This window comes from Artibeus jamaicensis, unplaced genomic scaffold (assembly GCF_021234435.1).
Source record: "Artibeus jamaicensis isolate MK-2021 breed Jamaican fruit bat unplaced genomic scaffold, CSHL_Jam_final scaffold_369, whole genome shotgun sequence".
In the NCBI taxonomy this organism is placed as follows: domain Eukaryota; kingdom Metazoa; phylum Chordata; class Mammalia; order Chiroptera; family Phyllostomidae; genus Artibeus; species Artibeus jamaicensis.
In genome coordinates this window covers 7,813,443-7,831,403 of record NW_026522042.1, presented here as the reverse complement: position 1 = coordinate 7,831,403, position 17,961 = coordinate 7,813,443, and the positions used below count along the sequence as shown (strand labels likewise).

At 39.7% G+C, this 17,961-nt stretch overlaps 1 protein-coding gene across 1 annotated transcript in view; it reads right to left on the bottom strand.

Annotated features, from left to right (window-relative positions):
• C6 (complement C6) overlaps positions 1-17,961 on the bottom strand; it is a 57,911-nt gene that overhangs the window by 19,883 nt on the left and 20,067 nt on the right. The window contains exons 8-11 of the mRNA XM_037138522.2: positions 13,151-13,351; positions 8,237-8,477; positions 4,011-4,133; positions 1,177-1,343 (exon numbers count right to left, since the gene is read on the bottom strand). Of these exons, the coding sequence (XP_036994417.2) occupies positions 1,177-1,343; positions 4,011-4,133; positions 8,237-8,477; positions 13,151-13,351 (732 nt within the window). The remainder of the gene's footprint in view (positions 1-1,176; positions 1,344-4,010; positions 4,134-8,236; positions 8,478-13,150; positions 13,352-17,961) is intronic.

Genomic DNA, 17,961 nt, shown 5'->3' with positions numbered 1-17,961 from the left:
GCTTGCTTTTGTTTCCCGAAAGTAGGGCAGGCGTGAGGTGCCTGGAGGTTCCTCTCCCTGGAATTCTACTGTGGAGGAGGCCTCAGGTGAGGTGTCACTTGCTTGCACTTACATCATGTTACTTATTAAGCACCAAATGCATGCACCACAATACTGAGATAGGTGAGCATGAGTTAAGCAGCTCAGGAATGCTCTGCTGAAACCTCATCATGTTTGACCCGAGCAGAACAATGCAGAGAGGATGAAGAGAGGCTTTCAGAGCTTTTTGTTTTTCCAGGGCAGCGTTGGCCTTGGTGGAACCGGCGGGGGGGATATGCAGAGTGGGAGGAAGTGGAGAGATGAACTCACTGGTAGGATGAATGGAAGAACTACGGTAACAAGTAGTGGGGCGAATACAGGACCAGGGCTCATTTTGTTAATGTTTTAAAACCCCAAAGGAATGACTGTCTAGTGCCATGTATGAATCACAGGTGCCCAGATGGGTGGCTGGATCTCATTTTCCCACCACCACCTGATGTGTCTTCATGCTGCATGGAAATTGTTCTGCATTCATAATGATCGAGCTCCTTTGTCTTCATTTAAATGAAAGGAGCAGAATAGCTTGTTAGCAGACATTTGAAAAAGAGCTTATGTTTTAGGGAAAACTGGTTCTAAGTGGCCTATGACTGACATGTGAGCAAAGCATTCCATAAATAATAAAAATCAACTTTTTTTGTAATTACAACAAATATAAGACTGGTAAATTTAATCAAAGGTGATAGAACCAGACAGCCAAATAGCTCTAAAATTCTATTGATCTGATAGGGCTATAAATGAAGAATTAGGGAAGCTTGTCAAATAAAGAGTTGCAAAAAAACCCTACAGAAATCAAATTTATTGTATACATTGGGGAGATGAAGAACACTGCCCACGGCAAATTTGAGCAGTTTTATTCCCTTTCCTGATATTCTATGTATGATAGAAATTCTAAATACTATACTAGAGAATGCTTGCCTGAATAGTAAAAGCAATAGACATGTAATTTAACATTTAAGAAAAAGCCCATTGTGCAATGCACACTAAAGAAGACATTTCTTTTAGCATGTGAGAGAAAAAATGGAAAAGGAATAATGTGACATTTGGGGGCTGCTAGAGAACTACTTCAGGTCTGTCACCCACACTACTTTGTCATCTTACCTTGAAGTCAATCACAACAGGATTATCCTTCACCGATTCCAGCCATTCAGTAAAGGCCCTCTCGCTGGGACCAGAGGTCCCCTTCTCCCACACCAAATTCGCTGCCTCCCTACTCCTCCCACCTTGAACCAAGGAGATGGATTTCTCTGCTCCCTGCACCATCGAACCTGCAAGATGTGTTAAGAAAATCACTCATTTAATGTCACTGCAAATTCAACCGTTAAAGAAAAGCCCGTGTGCACAAAAGTAGATGGTATAGTCACGTAGCTCCATTAAGTTAAGTGAAAAGCAAGAGAACACTGCTCCTCAGCCCTGCAGAGAGTTTAATAACAGAAATGATAATAACAGTGCCAAGAGCTACCATTGATTAAGTAACTTGTATATGCCAGGCACTTTGAACACATTATCTTATGTCATTCTCACAACAGTCCTGAGAAGTAGGTATTACTATAGACATGGACGTTAAGGCTCACAGTTTGGCCCGGAATGCATGGTGACTACAGGAGGCGTGGGGAGCTGGGAGGCAAATACAGCCCAAGTCCTGAGGACTCCGCTGCCTGCGCTCTGATGCCAGAACCTACTTCTGATGTGTATAGTGTGTGCCTTGGGTCCCTGGGGATGCTATGAGCCGTCTGGCCTCTGTGGGCCAGTCTACTGCCTGCCTGCCGGAGACTTCCAATTATAGGAAGAAGTTGACAGAGGGCTTTTAAGTGGAAAGACAGGAGTAAAAGCCCAACTAACCAAAGGACAAAAAAAAGAAATTAAACCTCAAGTTAAGAGTTGGCACGATGTAATCTTTGGTGTCTGTAACTAAAAGAATAGGAGCTGAGTAAGAGGAAATTATAGTAAGAAATAAAATCAAATGAAAAGCAGGCCAGTGATATGGGTAATAGCGAATGCCATTAATATGATGTTGATTCTTCAGTGCCAGGAAGGGTTAGCCATGCCCCTATTGTAAAATAGTTTAGAATGATTGGAACGATGGGTGAAATACTCTCCCTGTGAAGAGTAGTATAATATTTTTCAAAGTGAGGCATGTAAAATAATACAGTTATGAAAATAAAATTAAAAAAAAATTGTATTTATTTTCATACACAAATAGGAGAAAAATTAGTACTTGCCAATATATTATATACCAATTGACAGTGACAAAATAAAAATTGTCAGAAAATAAAATTAATAAAGTTAATTACATCTAGAAAATATTTATAGTAATTCATAATAAATGCAGAAAAACATCCAGACATTAACAATTACTTTAAAAATCTAATGGAAGTGGAATGACAAGTATAGTTTAAGATGTGGGAATTAGTGTCTCTGAAATATGGCAATTAATTTTGTCTTACAGTGTCTAATTTATAACTATAAGGGTGATATTTTTTTATTATTTGTCTTTGTACCTTAGCTTTAAAATCTCCCTTTTTACCTAATTCTTAAAATTAATTTTGTCTCTGAGCTCTTAAGTTATTAAATTTACATTCTTACTAAATTATTCTATTGCATGTAAAGCTGGCATAGGACACGTTTCTTTTCTTTTACTGGGTCATTTGTCTGTTTTGCATGCTTTTCTCCTTTCCCGTGTTGTTTTCTGTATGTAATAGGAAGGCACAGCTGCCAACCAGTCCTCATTTTGCTAATGCTCAGTGTAATGTGAGATCTGCCCAGAGACCATCTGTACGCTCTGGTGTTTTCAATTCTTTATTTATCACAAGAGCAAATATAATATTTTTATGTGTTCCTTATCTAATTCTTCATGAAAAGTTAGCTTCATATTTTGGAAGTTTCTGTGATTTTGCATGCCTTTGTCCTGAGCAGAAGGGGCATCAATCAGTCTGTTGGCGTAGGGAATAAGAGAATTTTACAGAGAAAGGAGTTACGTATAATGGCAAGGCACAGGAGAGAACGTGACTTATTTAGGTGACAACCTACAGTTTAGCCAGGCAGAGAAAAAGAGGCAGGAACTTATCTTTCAGGCTCTGTGAAACCATGACGTGTTTAAGGCATTAGAGTTTCTTGCCATGATTTGCCTCGAAGAAGATTGCTCTAAAATAAGTGTGGAATAGATTGGAGGAAGGCAAGTCACGTGGCCAGGGGCCAGTCGGGAGGCTTCAGTGGTGATCCAGGTTGGAAATAAGGAATGGAGGGTGTGCATGCAAATAAACAGTAAGCAGATGGGGGTAACTGGGAGGAATATTAAGGAGGTAGAGTAGTTGCTTAGTGGGCGTGAAGGCTCAAAAGAGGGAGAAATAAAAGCTAGCACTCAGGGTCGAGGGCGGAGTAGGTGACTGCTGTGCTCACCCCGACCCATGACCATATCGAAATGACACCTAAGTTAGAGGACCAGCCCCAGCTGAACAGAACTTCTGTAAGAGGTAACAAAGAGGCCACGTTGAGGCCAAGGAAAACCAAAGAAGATGTAACACTCAGGTTTCTGGCTGGGAGCCTGAGCTTCTTCACAGCAGTCTCTTACCCTTTGTCCGTCTGTATTTTCAATGGTTGTTTACACATATCATTACTTTGTAAGCACCTGGGTAGGAAGGCCTGATTCACATTCATCTTTACATCACAATCTCTACTGGGTCCCATCCATGGGAAGAATCAATAAATGATAACTAAATTAAACAACCGAAGATGAAAACCTTCACCATTTCCCCTTTTAAGTGGTGCTACTGATATTTTATGTAGCACTCTTTCCTCACCGCACACAGAGCTCTGAGGCAGATAAACGAAATAAATGAAAAGTTCAAAGCAGCCCAGTCCTGTGCAATATGGTACTTAAATTACTGTCAGCCTCAGGACATGCAGGGAAAGTCGCGAAGTGAGAGCATTGTTACCTTCGTATTTCTCTGACATCTTGTTGGTGGTGCACTTGTAACTCACGGATGTTTTTGTAATGAAAAGATAGCGTTTCTTTGTTTCGGACCGGATGCAATTCCGAACTTCTTCCTCGGTTAAACCTAGGAGATGGAGTACAAACACAAACTCCTGAGAATGCACCACGGAGAATGCAGACAAGAGCACACTGGCGTGCAGCTGCCCTCAGGGAGAATGAGCCGCAGTCCTCACCCACAACTCCGCCCTCCACTGGCCCCGAGACAGTCCTGAACAGAAGAGGTGTTTATGAGTCTCTGCTCTCTCCCCCTCCAACACTGGCCCTCAGAAGCACAGATGGGGTCACGCTGGCCTCTCCCTGCTGCTTACACAGCACGAACCTCCCAGCGCGCCCATCCTGCTGGGCACTGCCCCTCTGTGACATGAACACACACCATGTGTGGTGCCCCATGGACAGACCCCCCAAGCCACAGCCGATGCTGTGAGGCCTCAGTCCATTCCACTTTTTCTCTTGTCCATCACCTAAAACATCAATTTTGTGGGCCGGCCTTCCTTCCCTGAGCACCCAGGCTCACACCTTTCTGTGCTTCCTCTCCCCAACTCAGCGGCCCCCTTCACCTCCACCTCCACCTGCAAATCCCTCTTGTTTTGCTCTCAGAAATTCGGACTTCTCACCTACGGACTCCTCTTTCCAACGTCCCCACTGACTATTATCCTCACATTCTCCTTATGTGGATTCAAGTCTGCCCTTGACATGTTTCCTGCTGTTCTCACTCCTGCCCCTTCAGCTGAGGGAGCTGGGGTGGCGCTATCGCCCTCGTTTCCCAGTGCTGCTTTTGCAGGATGCTTCTCCACAGTCTGCTGAGTCTTATAAAAACTCCAGCACTCAGAGACTGAGGCCGCCCAGCTCTGACGTCTTCAGTCTTCATTGTCCCTGTCTTTTACCAAACTCCCAAGCATCTTTATGGAAGATTTTGTCACCTGAACGACTCTTTCCCACCAACATGCTTGCCATTATTCTCAACAACTGCCGCATTGGCGTGGGTGTCAGGGGTGAGGGGGGCACCCTGCGGGGAAACAGGTCCTGCCATCTGGAGGCTGAGGTGGTACTGCCTCTCTGGGGTCACCTGGGAAGGTTTCCTCTTCCTTAACGGCTTCCCAAGCCACCAGACCTGCTACCTGAGACACCAATTTTAGAAACCAGTTTTTTTATGTTTAGTTCAAGATTGCCTTGTAAAACATAAGCACATGAGAGAGAGAGTTGTTCATATCAGCTCTTAAGCACCTTAAAGCAAAGTAGTTTATCAAATACCGACATTTAGGGTTGCAGGTTACCATAGGCAAGAAAGAGCAGGTTTCGAGCTTGAGGCCCGGTCCGGTGTGACGCTGGAACTGAAGCCTAATGACAGAGCTCACGGAGGAAGGATGGGTATGGGCTGTGCCCATTTCATGGTTTTCCCATAGTTTTTTTCGGTAGTTTGACACATTTGAAGAGATGCGTTAGAAGTGGGAGTAAAAGATTGTTGGTTTGAAGTCCTCATGTTGACCTTGTACCTTTAACTTCACGAGAAAAAAATGGCTCTTTTGATGAAGCTGAATAAATGAGTCACTTTTCTCCTGAAAGTGTTGCTCTTCTAAGTGGGTCATAATGAAATGTTTTGGCCATGTTAGGAACTTACTGTATGTACAGCACAGAACTCCCATATGTTCTTATTCTTCTGTTAGGTTTCGATTATTTGTAAGTTAAAGTGAAATTTATGTGCTCAATTCATTGATTAAAACATCATGAATTAGCCATAAGCTTAGCTAATTTTCTTTTCTGAGGGTTGGAGGAGACTCCTGGAAGACTGGAATAAAGAATCCTTCCTACAAGCCCTGGGGTTGGTCGTATCTGATTAAAATATCGAGACTTCATCAGTGAATTTCTGCACAAGCCTTTTCTTCCTCGTAGTGTGTTCTCCAGCTCATGGCCTGACCTCTGTCCACACTGACCAAGGAGTCGTTTGATGCCACAGCACTTGGCCCCTCTAACCTGAGTGTCCCTCGGATGTGACTCAGAGACAGGTATTTTGGAAACGCGCCCAGCTGCTCCGACTGGCAAAGGTCAACAGTGCTGGTTGACAATGTCATACTGGTAAACAGTGAGGCAATTCATTTTCTCCTCAACAAAAGGAGTTTAAAATTACCATCTTGCATATTATGGTATGTTAATTGTTTAATGTTTCCCCAAGTGCCTGAAATTCTTTTCACCTTGCACACTGAAGCAATGTCAACTTTTATTCAAGGTTTTAAATTGTCTGTGAGAACACTGAACAATAGAAGAAAATCAAGGGATGCAAACAAAAAAGCAACTGGATTTTGTTTATTTTTCTTGAGAGAGGCAAAGTGTTATGAAATATTCAAGTTGTGTTTTGAAATTCATGACAAGGGGTATGATACTTATTGAATAAAGCAAACAAAAAGCAAGCTCATATTCCAGTTCCATGTTATGACTAAGTAAAGGAATAGAAAGAGAGAAAATGGAAGAGGCCAGGATATATATTTATCTAGAGAGTGGGAAAAAAAACCCCAGTTAATCACATCCCCTGGAGAATTGTATTTTGTTAAAATTTGTTTCCATCTGGGGGTGCTTCATCTTACCCATAATTAAAATCGTGCACCAATATTATTACTGTGACTCAGAGAAATGAATAAAAATATCTATTCATTAAACATAAGGATATATATCTAAGAACATTGAATATAAAACTGTTGTACTGACCATATTGAATACACAGATATACACACTATAAACACTGTATATATATATATATATATATATATATAGCATATATGTGTTTGTGTATATGGGTGCAGGTGTGTGTATGGTTATACAGTTCCGGTTTCCTCTCACATATCAAACTCCCTTTCTTTCCCTTATTCTGTATACCTGACTGTCAGTCTCCACCTCCATTTGTAGAGAAAGAGATGGAAGGCACGAATGTTCCAACAGGGAGGTATAGCTCATCACTCTTCATTTTGGTTATGGGGTTTCAGCTATTAAAATGCTGGAGGGTTGATTAAAGATTCACATTGTTCTTTCATTGACCTGATCTCTGAGCCTTGAGAGGCTTTGCTCTGAATACATGATGAGTGTAGCTCATCAAGTGAGAAATTATCCTCTGGGCCACAGCAGCAGTGACCAGCATAATTTCATCCCAAGGATGAATGAAAGGGCCAGGGACTTCCACCTGATTGTATTTGCTCAGCTTTGATGTGGATGCTATTCTCAGAGGCAGAAGACATGAACTTCATCATGCAAACACTGCTCTATGGAAAGGATAGTGGACATGAACATGAAGATTAGTCGGTGTGGAAAGTGTGTCACAGCATGAATCTTTTTGACTTCACTAACTCTGCCAGGGGAGATATTTTTAGGACCCTCCTACTGAAAGTACTTCTCTGTCTCTGTCTCTTTCTCCTTCCCTTCCCCTCTTTCTAAAACTAAATAAAATCTTAAAAAAATAACAGTTAAGAAATCAAGATTCATTTATAAACTAAGGTTTACATTATTTTATATGGAACCAGGAAAATATCACTGATTATATACCAAGATACAAAGTTGTGACTTTTCCTCAAATAAGAGTGCTTCTCATCTGGTTTCAGGTTTTATCACCACAGCAGGTGCACATCCGGCCCATGTCAAGGCCCACATCTTGACGAGGTCTTAGTCCCTTGTCAAGACCTTAATTGTTCTTTCAGCTTATGCCCCTGGCTTTTAGCTTAAAATTGTTCAAAGAAAAAGACAGCTAGTGAATTTGCTATAATTGTTGTTCTATATAATTTATTATTGCCTATGAAAATGCTACAAGTAAATTATCCTTTAGAATTTGGTGCCAGCACCGATCTTGTTTTCCCCCAGGTAAGGCATTTCTCTCTCTTTTGGGGGGACCACTAATGTGTAGCTTATGATGCTACACATCATAAGTAATCAGGAAATTAAAAAAACAAAAATGATGCCCTTCAAAGAGGTTAAGCGTATTTAATTTTCCTCCTTTTTTGGTCCCAATTTTCTATTTTTTGTTCTATTTACTTGGCTGTGTACATTTGGTTTTTCTTCATATCATTTTGGAAATAAAGCAGGGTCTAAATAAAGGTAATAAAAAAGAATTACAGTGATATAGTAAGAGAAAAAGGTACCACATGATATCAGATCAATTAATGAAAAAGAGGGCGGAAGTCAGCGTACCTGAGTTCTTCAGCTCCTCACGGCTATACTGATAGAGGATGTCGTACACACCTCCCAGGGAGCCGGAGGTGAAATAGTGAGTCCCAAAGTTCTCAAATATCTGGCTGTACACAGCGTAGTTGTATTCCAGTGGCAGGTGGTTCAGTGCTTGCAAAAAGACATTAGAAAGCTGCAGGTCTTTACTTTTCATTGTGAAGTTTAAGACTTTGATCACTTTATGGATTCTAATAAAACTAGAATCCTGAAAGGAACAGCAGAAAAGAGTAAAAAAAAAAAAGATGATTAAAGGTCATGAAAGTTTGCCTTTAGGTATCAAGCCCTTGAATGTCATCTGTTGATCATTAGCCTCATTTCAATCTAGTATTACAACCGTTTTAACTCTCTCTCACATGGTCTCACATGCAAAACTATAATTTTCATGTTGTTGTCCAGTACCTTTTCCTGAGATGTTCAAAGTGCTAAACAGATGACATTATCTCAATGATGTAAATGGTGTGACTAGTACCTTCTCTACCAAAAAGACATCAGTGATGAGAAAAGTCAATCTTCTTCTCTTGATTGTCAATCATGCTGCATCTCTGCTAAGTTTTTATTTAGAAAGCCTCACTAATGCAAATATTTCTGGTAACTGAATAAGGGCTGTGCAACAAATTTTCAATGGGAAGTTTTGCAACCGAGAGTCAAGTCACAACTTTGTCACTGGGCTAAAGCACTTAAATTCTCTAGGCCCCCATTACCTGCACCACCTGGTGCACAGATGAGGGCTGTGTACCATAGCTATTCACAAGCCTTCGATATCACATGGACCAAAGTGCTATGATTCAAAATCCCTAAGAGGTAAAAGTAACCAAATTATTTGTATTCTCTGTCTCCTCCACTCATAAGCAAAAATATCTGTTGAAAGGTTTCTTTTTTAATAATTTCTTGTCATGCCCAGTTGATTTAGGATTAGGTGCTTGTATTAAGCCACAAATCTCATTCCATTAAATTGTTCTTCTACACAGCTACTGAGTGTTGTAAGTGTACCCATGTAACTGTTCTTTTGAAAAATTGTTATGTACTTTATCTGATCTCTCAATTTTAGCAAATTACAGTGTTTGAGCAAAAGAAACAGAAAGAGGAGCATATTTTAGCAACAGAACTATTACAGCTGTAAATTATTAAACAGCTACCTACCTGTATGGTATGATTCTGGCACAAAGTGACTGCTAACACAAAAGAAAAACAATAATCACAAGGCCCGAAAAAGAGTCGTCACTCACCTCTCTTCTCTCCCTTTCCCATTTCCCTCTCTGTCTCTCCCTCCCTGCTTCCTGCCTTCTTCCCTTCGGTACACTTATCGCCAGGCTGTCTTTGGTGCTGTGGACACAGAAGTGAGCAAGGCCAAGTTCATGCCTTTGTTGAGCTGAGACTTTAAGTGCCCATTAATTCTATTTTTAAGTTTAAAACTTGGATTTTGTCATAGAAACATAGTTTTTGAAAGTTGGAGGGACACTGTGCTTTTAATAAGAAGCAGGACCACTCCCTGAGTACCTGAAATACCCATTCAGGTCTGGGAATTGAAATGAGTAGTTCAAAATTTCCATGTAGCTTTAAAAACTAAATTGTAGAAACTACCAGTACAAGCACCTCCATGGTGCTCCACCTGCCAGTGCATGATGGCTTGAATTGGTTATTTTAGACTAAAAAATGTTTTTAACCATGTATGATCTACTTCGACATTCTCTGAGATCTTTCATTGCAAAGCAAATCAGAAAAGCATTCATTCTCACTGAGAAAACTGATATTTTGATGTTGAAACTGAATGCATGCTCAGCAAATATGTTTAGTCAAATCTGTGATTGACAAAATTAATAAATAAAACATTAAGCTTGACAAAAGGGCTTGGATTGATTTTCAAGTTTGTGGGACCTTGTTTTCAATATTCAAAGACTAAGAGTTTGCAGTAGTTATTTCCCATTTAGATTAAGATTTTCTCCTTCAGTTCTGATTTAATCAAAGACAACAGTTATGATATTGGGTTGAACCATATGAAGTTGACAGTTTTATAAATCAGAAATGGTTGACTATCAAAAGATTCACATATTTCAATCTAATACTGTAATAGCCCTAAATATTTCCACTTTAGGGCAGACTATTTGAGGATCAAATAATAGCCATTTACCTACGGATGAGAGTTCTACCAGTGTCCTCTAGCATGTTTGAAACTGTCTGTATAAACCAATTCTGAAAAGCATGTCTTAATGTCAATCTATACATATGTCTTTCAACATCTCCCTTTCCTTCCCCATCTTTGACTGTATTTTTAGGCAGTTATTTCCAATCCTGGGTATGATATCAGAGTGAGCTGGAGGACTTAAGAAAAGGAAAAAGAAGCCAGAATCACATGCTCAATGACAGATACCCTGAATCAGTAAATTAATGGAGGTATGTAGGTAGGGGTGGGGTGGTGATGTATTTTTATATTCTCATAATTCTGATACTAACTTGTCCTAAGAATATAATTTGGTAAATCTGAGGGACACTATAGGACCCACAGCCCATTTCAACTGAGTTGAAATATTTTGTTATAAAAACTTATGTTATAAAAAGAATCTATTTTATTCTTTTTTCATATGTTCATATCAGAGCTATACTCTTTTCACAGTTTGTTGAAACTATAAATAAATGAAGTGTAATGTAGTGGGTAAGAACAGTGAACAAAAATTGACAAACTGATTTCAATTCTGATATCTGGCATTTGCCCATCGTAAAATCACGGGAGCCTCTCAGCTTCTTGGACTTTAGTGTAGGGCCTGACACATTAGGTATTTGGCAAATGTGTGTTGAATTAAACATAAATATATGGACTTAATTTATTCATGTTAAAAATGGTCTTAAAAATATCTACTCCTACCCTTTACAACAGCAAGGATGGCATTGGAGAGTGTTTTGCTAAGTGAAATAAGCCAGGTGGTGAAAGACAAGTACCATATGATCTCACCTATAAGTGGAAGCGAATCAACAAACAAACAAGTAAGTAAAATAGAACCAGAGACATGGAAATAAAGAACGAACTGACAGTGACCAGAGGGGAGGGGGGAAGGGGATAATGGGGGGAAGGGCCAAGTCAAAGGACAAGAATAAAGGACCCATGGACAAGGACAGCATGGCAGGGGGGTTGATAGGGGAGGGGGTGGGCAGGGCACGGGAAAGTAATGGGGGAGAGAAGGGGACAACTGTAATTGAACAACAGCAAAAAATTTTTCAAAAATACTCAGATTACCTCTTAGGGTTCTTTTGAAGATAAATGAAATGCTTAGAAAATTGATCTATAAAGTGCTATAGGTCTCATTTACATAAATGAGCCAAGCAAATTTTTGAAGCAAAAATGAAGAAGCAAATAAATAAAAATGTGAAATACACTACAGTACAGGCAGGAGAAGCCAAAAAGTGATGCCCTTCAGCATCTAAAAGTGTCTAAAAATATGTAATAAAGAAAACTCTCCCCTAAATCATTTAAGAGCTGGAAGACATATCTAGGAGATTTAACATGCAAAAATAGGAGAAAAGGGAACAGAAGAAGAAAGATTAGTGGATGAAGATGTATTTTTACCTGTGAAAAGAATTCTGTAAGTTTCTGGCAAGATTAATAGGAAAAGTCCAATCCTTGACATAACCTGAATTCTCAGCATAAAAAAATTGTCAATTTCCAGACAGAACAAAAGAAAGAAAATCATCACTACACTGGTTCTTTCCTACGTAACAATGAAAATCGTGTGATAGTGAAATAAGTTCTAATAACCATCAAGAAAAGAAGGCTATGATCCCAGATGCCTTATCTAGCCAAGATATTCTTTTATCTTTATTTCTCAGAGAAAACATAGTCATTTTTAGAGATACTATAAGAATTTAGGAAATACTTTTAGCAGGCATCCTATCTAAGGATAATACTAAAAATATGATGATTAAATGAGAAGACGGATCTCAAGAAAGGGAAGATGAGAGGACAGAAAATAGTGATGCGTGAACAGAAAAAATACACATACACACATATACATACAAATACATATATAAAATGTAACACAAATATAAAAGAAAATAAAAAACTTGGAGTTTATAAGTGTTATGCAAGGGACCTTTAAATAAAGAAGATAAGATTCAGAATAAAATACGAATGTACACATATGATGTAAAAGCCAGTACAAAACCATCTTTGCAGAACAAAAAGGTTTTGAACTATCTCAACAAAACAGGTCTTTAAGGCCTGTGAGGACAGTGGTAGGAAGCAGAGGGCACATGTGTTCCCAAGGAGAGAGTGGAAATGGTATGTGGGCCACAGGTAACACATCTTCGGTTAGTACAGATAGTACTTACCATGATAAAAGAAAAGCAGAGGTATAATTATGCTTTATAACTAGAGAAGGGTAACTACAAGCAGAATTACAAAGCTAGTAGAACTTCCAAAGTGACCCCAAAAGGGGTAGATAGAATTGCAACAAAAATGGCAGACCCAGAGAAACAGGAGACCGACACCAAGTGAAATGAGTAAGAAAAGTTAAAAATGGGAGGATAATGATCAAATATTTCAATGACTATCCTAAAAGTAAGTTGTCTGTATTTCCCTATCACAGGCCTGAGACTGTCAGATTACATTTAAAAAGCAAAGTCCCATCACATGTGGTTTATAAGAAATATATACACCTAGAACAGTAAGACAAAGAAAACAATGATAAACACAGCTAAACACATGCACAAAGGAACCATCATAATACATATCACCTCTACAATTTTTGAAGCAGGATAAAACAACAACAGCAAAAGACATTAAAGCTATTTAAATATGAATTAGAAATCCTACTCATTTGATATCAAAACCCCTTTCTTGTTGCACGATCGTGGGTGGTATGAATTTTCAAGAACCATTTTAACTACCTTTTTGTGGGAGGCTTTAATGGCTTCTTTGAAGGCAGAACTGTGTGCGGAGGATTGCCTTTCCGTTGAGGAATAAAAAATTGGCACATAAGAACCACGGTCTGCTTGAACTAAGATCTGGGCTTCTTGATTTTTATTCTTTTCAATAGGAGTTAAATCTTTATAGAAATCCGTTTCCAAATCATCTTCGATAGTTTCTTCCTGGAGAAAAATCCACATGAAATAAAACAGAATTTAGGAAATGCTGGAGCTTCTTGTAAAGATCTGATGCAATGATCATTCATTTGTGTATTCAATAAACCTTTATTGAGGATCCATCTAGAGAACATGGAATAATATTAGCTGCTGCCGGCAGGGAGTCAATAGTTCAGTTAGGGAGAAAGAAAATCATAGACACTTCATTCCATGTATGACGTATTGTGCTGCTGATGGAATTGCCACAAATAACTATAAATCCCAGGGAGATAATACCAGGAAAGTCTAGCTCAGGGAAATGACTCCCAAGCTGAGACTTGTAGGATAAGAAGTAACTATTTTCATTCTGCCTGTGAATTTGATGCAGTCTGCAATCTAATTTTAGATATCTTTCAGAAAATTGAGGCCTAGAAAAGGAGAGGCAGGTCCTGTCTGATCCTGCTCTGGGATCATCCCCATCCCCTTAGCCTTGTCTCACTGCTGGGCATCAGCACTCTACTGGCCATGCCTGCAAAGCAGAGGGCAAATAATCAACTGTTTCTGCCAGGTGGTGGTTATCAGTTTCCAATGACTAGGTCTTGGAAGATTGGGCTGAGTGGAGCTGGATTTAAGTACAAGTCAAACCCTCATTATGGTTAGGCTGGGAAGAAGAGAACAATGGACAATTTTTTTTAATGTTTACAAGGCAAATGAAAGAGTACTTCCTTATTTTAAAGATGTTGGTCTGTTTTGCAATGGAAAAATCTCTTCTTGTTTTAACATATTCAGTTTTCAAATAAACTGTGAGGCAAACCACATGTCACAATTAACTAGTTTGCACAATTAGTCAAGCAAAGACAAAATAATTCAGCCGCCAGAAAAGTCTTGCTCAACAGTGAAACAGTCAAAAGTTCAGTGTTACTTTCAGACATCACATTGCATGCTAGTTAGCATTTAAAATGTGTATGAATAAAGCTCTTAACACTGAAGCAATGCAATCACATTTAGATATAGTTGGTGACATTTCTGTACCATTTCTCTAAAAAAATTCAGATTACAAATATTTTGTCCCATGAACAAGCTCCACACAAGAAAAGATGTGTCAGCTTAAGTAAAAAGATATTAGCATGTAAGGAAGGAGGCTTGGGTGTCCTGGGCAGAAGCTCGGAGGAAATCTGACCGTGCACGTGAGCTTGATGGGAAAGTAGGCTCCCAGGCGAACAGTGCTGGAAAATCAGATGAAACTAGGGACTGGGCCAGGTCTGGTAGGCCCTGCTAAAACACCAGGATTGGATTCCACAGGCAAGCTTTTGCATATAATAAGATCTTTAAAAATATTAACTGAATGAATGAAAAATTGGGAGGGTTACCACCACATTTGTGGTTCGCAAAGGCCATGTCAATTATAGTTAACTGAAGTGGAGGTGAGGAGAGTGATTTAAAAACTGGTGCAATGAGCCAGGTGGGACAGGATAATGGCCAGGTCTAGGGGAGTGGTGGTTGGTAGAACAAAACTGGTCGATTGAAAAGATATTTAGGAGGTAGGCAACAGAGGTTGTTGACCAAGCAGATGGGGGTGGGGAAAAAGAGAGAGAGAGACAATACTGTTACATGAAAGGGAATCTAGGATATAGAATGCCAATGCAACTTCTGAAAGGAGGAAGAAGAGTTTTTTTAATGGTGTGTAAGGAACAGCTGGTAGGCACTGATGAATTTCATTTTCCTGGGAAGAGATGTTAAGCAAATTCTGGAAAAAAGTTTTAATTCCCTTTTTACACATTATTGCAAGTTTCTCCCTGAAGCCATCTTGGCCATCTATGTATCTTGTGGGCTGATGACCTCCCAGGGCTCCATCCTCGTGGACTCTTTTACCTTTGTGTTTGGAGAAAGGAAATGAGTTTGTAGGCAGAAGCAGAAGAGAGTTAAGAGAAAATGGGGGAGGGGGATGGAGGGGACAGGGTGGCACTTAGTTTCCTGTATTGTGAGGGTTAGGAACAGAACCTGAAGTTGTGAATTTTACAAGGGATTTAAGAAGACTGAGGAAGTGCAGAGCTCTGAAGGTTTTCAGGTTTTGGGATGCAGCAAGAAGCCATTTCTAGGTAGGTGAGTGTATTGGTAAGAATCAAAGTGTAATGGGAACCGTACTCTGCAGTCTGTTGGTGACAGCGAATGTTTGCACACAGCCAATAGCAAAGCAGCGACACCAAAGAAAAGAGAGAAAGATTCCCGAATAAATGGTATGACTCTGGGAACAAGTACAGGGATCTTGGGTGGGTGATGGCTCCGCATTCAGCAGTTGGGGGCCCCCAAAAGGCAGAATTCTTTCTGTGGGCTTCTATTCTGATTTCCGGTCCAGTGTCTTCCCTCCCCTCTTTTAGGAGCCACTCTACAGCCCACCCATCATATCAGCTGCCTTAATAGACTCCAGTACTGTAGGTGAAGGAGTTCAGATGCCTGCTGAGCTTCTCCTTCACTGTTTTCAATGATGCATAGCTTTGATTTGCACATGCCTCCTTAAGGCATGCAAAGTAATATAGAAATCAGTAAAAGTAAGGCAATAGCTTGTGCCCTTGGGTCTGGTCATCTCCAAATCATTGTTTGAAGACATACATATCACCATGACCTTCCTCAGCAGCTGAATATTGCCTAGAACTCAATGATGCAGAGTTGGAGATCAGCTCACGCAACTTCTTCAGTTTGGACAAGTTTCAGAACTACACTGATAGTGCAGTGAGTCTACTTGATTCTGAAAAAAGGTTTTCAGGCTCAAGGGTCTGTATTTCCCAATGTTACTTGCCTTCTAGGCTTGGGTTATCAAGTTATGTGGGTGGATCCAGGAACCTGCTGCTAAATGCTGAACAACCAGTTTTCAGGCGTGGGAAAAATACCGTGATTTACTCCAGTCTTTGCATTTTTTCATGGTGTATGTATTTCTACCATAGCTTATTTCAAGCTACTGATTCCGTTCCTCTGAATTTCATCTTGGGAAATGATGCCCAGAAGCAAATTATTATATAGCGTTTTCATGGTACAGACACAGTAGATGTCGGGTGACCTCAGGAGCATAAGCGACAGGAAAATGGAACGACTCCTTTGAGAAGTGATACATTTTGAGTAGTTATCATTCACAGTTTTAATATTTCATTTAATTGTAAGATTATATATTTAATATTTAATAATGGCTATATTTAATAATCAGCTCACAAATTTTCTGAAAATTTAACAGTTGGCTCTTGTAAGCTGAAAGGCCTGGCTGTGTTGGTAAATCACATGGGTGACGCTTTTCCAATGACGGTTTATGAAAGGTGCTCAGACAGACCTGGCACACGGAGCACGGCTGTTAACGTCTGTCTTGTCATGACCATCCCTGTCTCATCTGGCACAGACAATGCTGAGCGGGGAGCTGGGATCCTCCCTCTACTCTGCCTTGTACCGGCCGCACATCCCTGAGAAAGTTGTCTATCTTCACTGAGCCCAAGTCTTCTATTAGTAAGGTGGTTATAAAGAAGTTTTTGCCTTTCTAGGCAGGCTGCTATGGGAATCGAGTAAAACAATGTAGACAAGTACTTTGAAAACTCTATTCTGTAAGTGTGAACTGTTATCTAAGCCCGGATGTGCCCTGACCTCAAGCTGAGCTTCATCTCTCTTACTTGTAAAATTGCACAAAGTGGATGCTGAGAATACAGGCAGTGTGGGTTGTTTTTCGTAAGAAATTAATGTATTTTGAAAGTGGGCTTAATTCCTTTTTTCAGAGCACGAAAGCATCCGGAAATAGGATGCTTACATATAATGACAATATTATATGTAAATATTTACGTTTTAATTCTGTCTATAAGATTCAATACAATACATCTTAAGATTAGAACCATCACTGACAGAATTTTTGATGCTATTGTTTCTTTGGAAAAACACCTCTTTTGAGTTACTAGTTAGCATACCAGCAAGATCCTCCCTGCCTTCCTTGTTGGTAGAGGACCCTCTGGGTTAGCATCTACCTCTGGGTGGTCCCTTTACCTGGTCAGAGGTCACTTGCTACTCTTGTCACTTCAGGCACAGATGAGGCTTCTCAGAGAAAGTCTCCCCGAAATGTTTGAATTTGGCAGTTGGATCCCAAGGACATACCCCACAACATTAATAAATATTAGATGATGTTAAATTGAGTTTATCACATTGGAAAATATCTGTTTTCTATGTATAAAAGTTATTTTTAAAGAAAAGGGTTGAATGACTTTGCTGACCTCATACTCTCCATAAAGTGGTTTCAGAAATCATTAAACCTTCTGAAATTCCCTCTATCATGTCAATTTCTATGCATGGATGTTACCATTAAAATCATGTCTTTTTGGTTTCTCTTATCATACATTAAATAGATCTTTGTACATCAGTTCAACCAGTATGGAGCACTTATCACGTGTAAGGCACTGGGCCAGACTCGGAGTGTGTACCATGATGCTCATCACTACTTAAGAAAGCACACAGAAAAACAAATTCACCAATAAAATAGAAAGGAAGGTGGGCAACACTACCCCCATTATCCTTAGATTCATCTTGACTTTTCAGAAGGCAGGTACTCTTTTATGTCTAAATTCAGTGGTTACCTGAGAGAATGAGCTATATAGTGGGAGAAAATTCTGAAT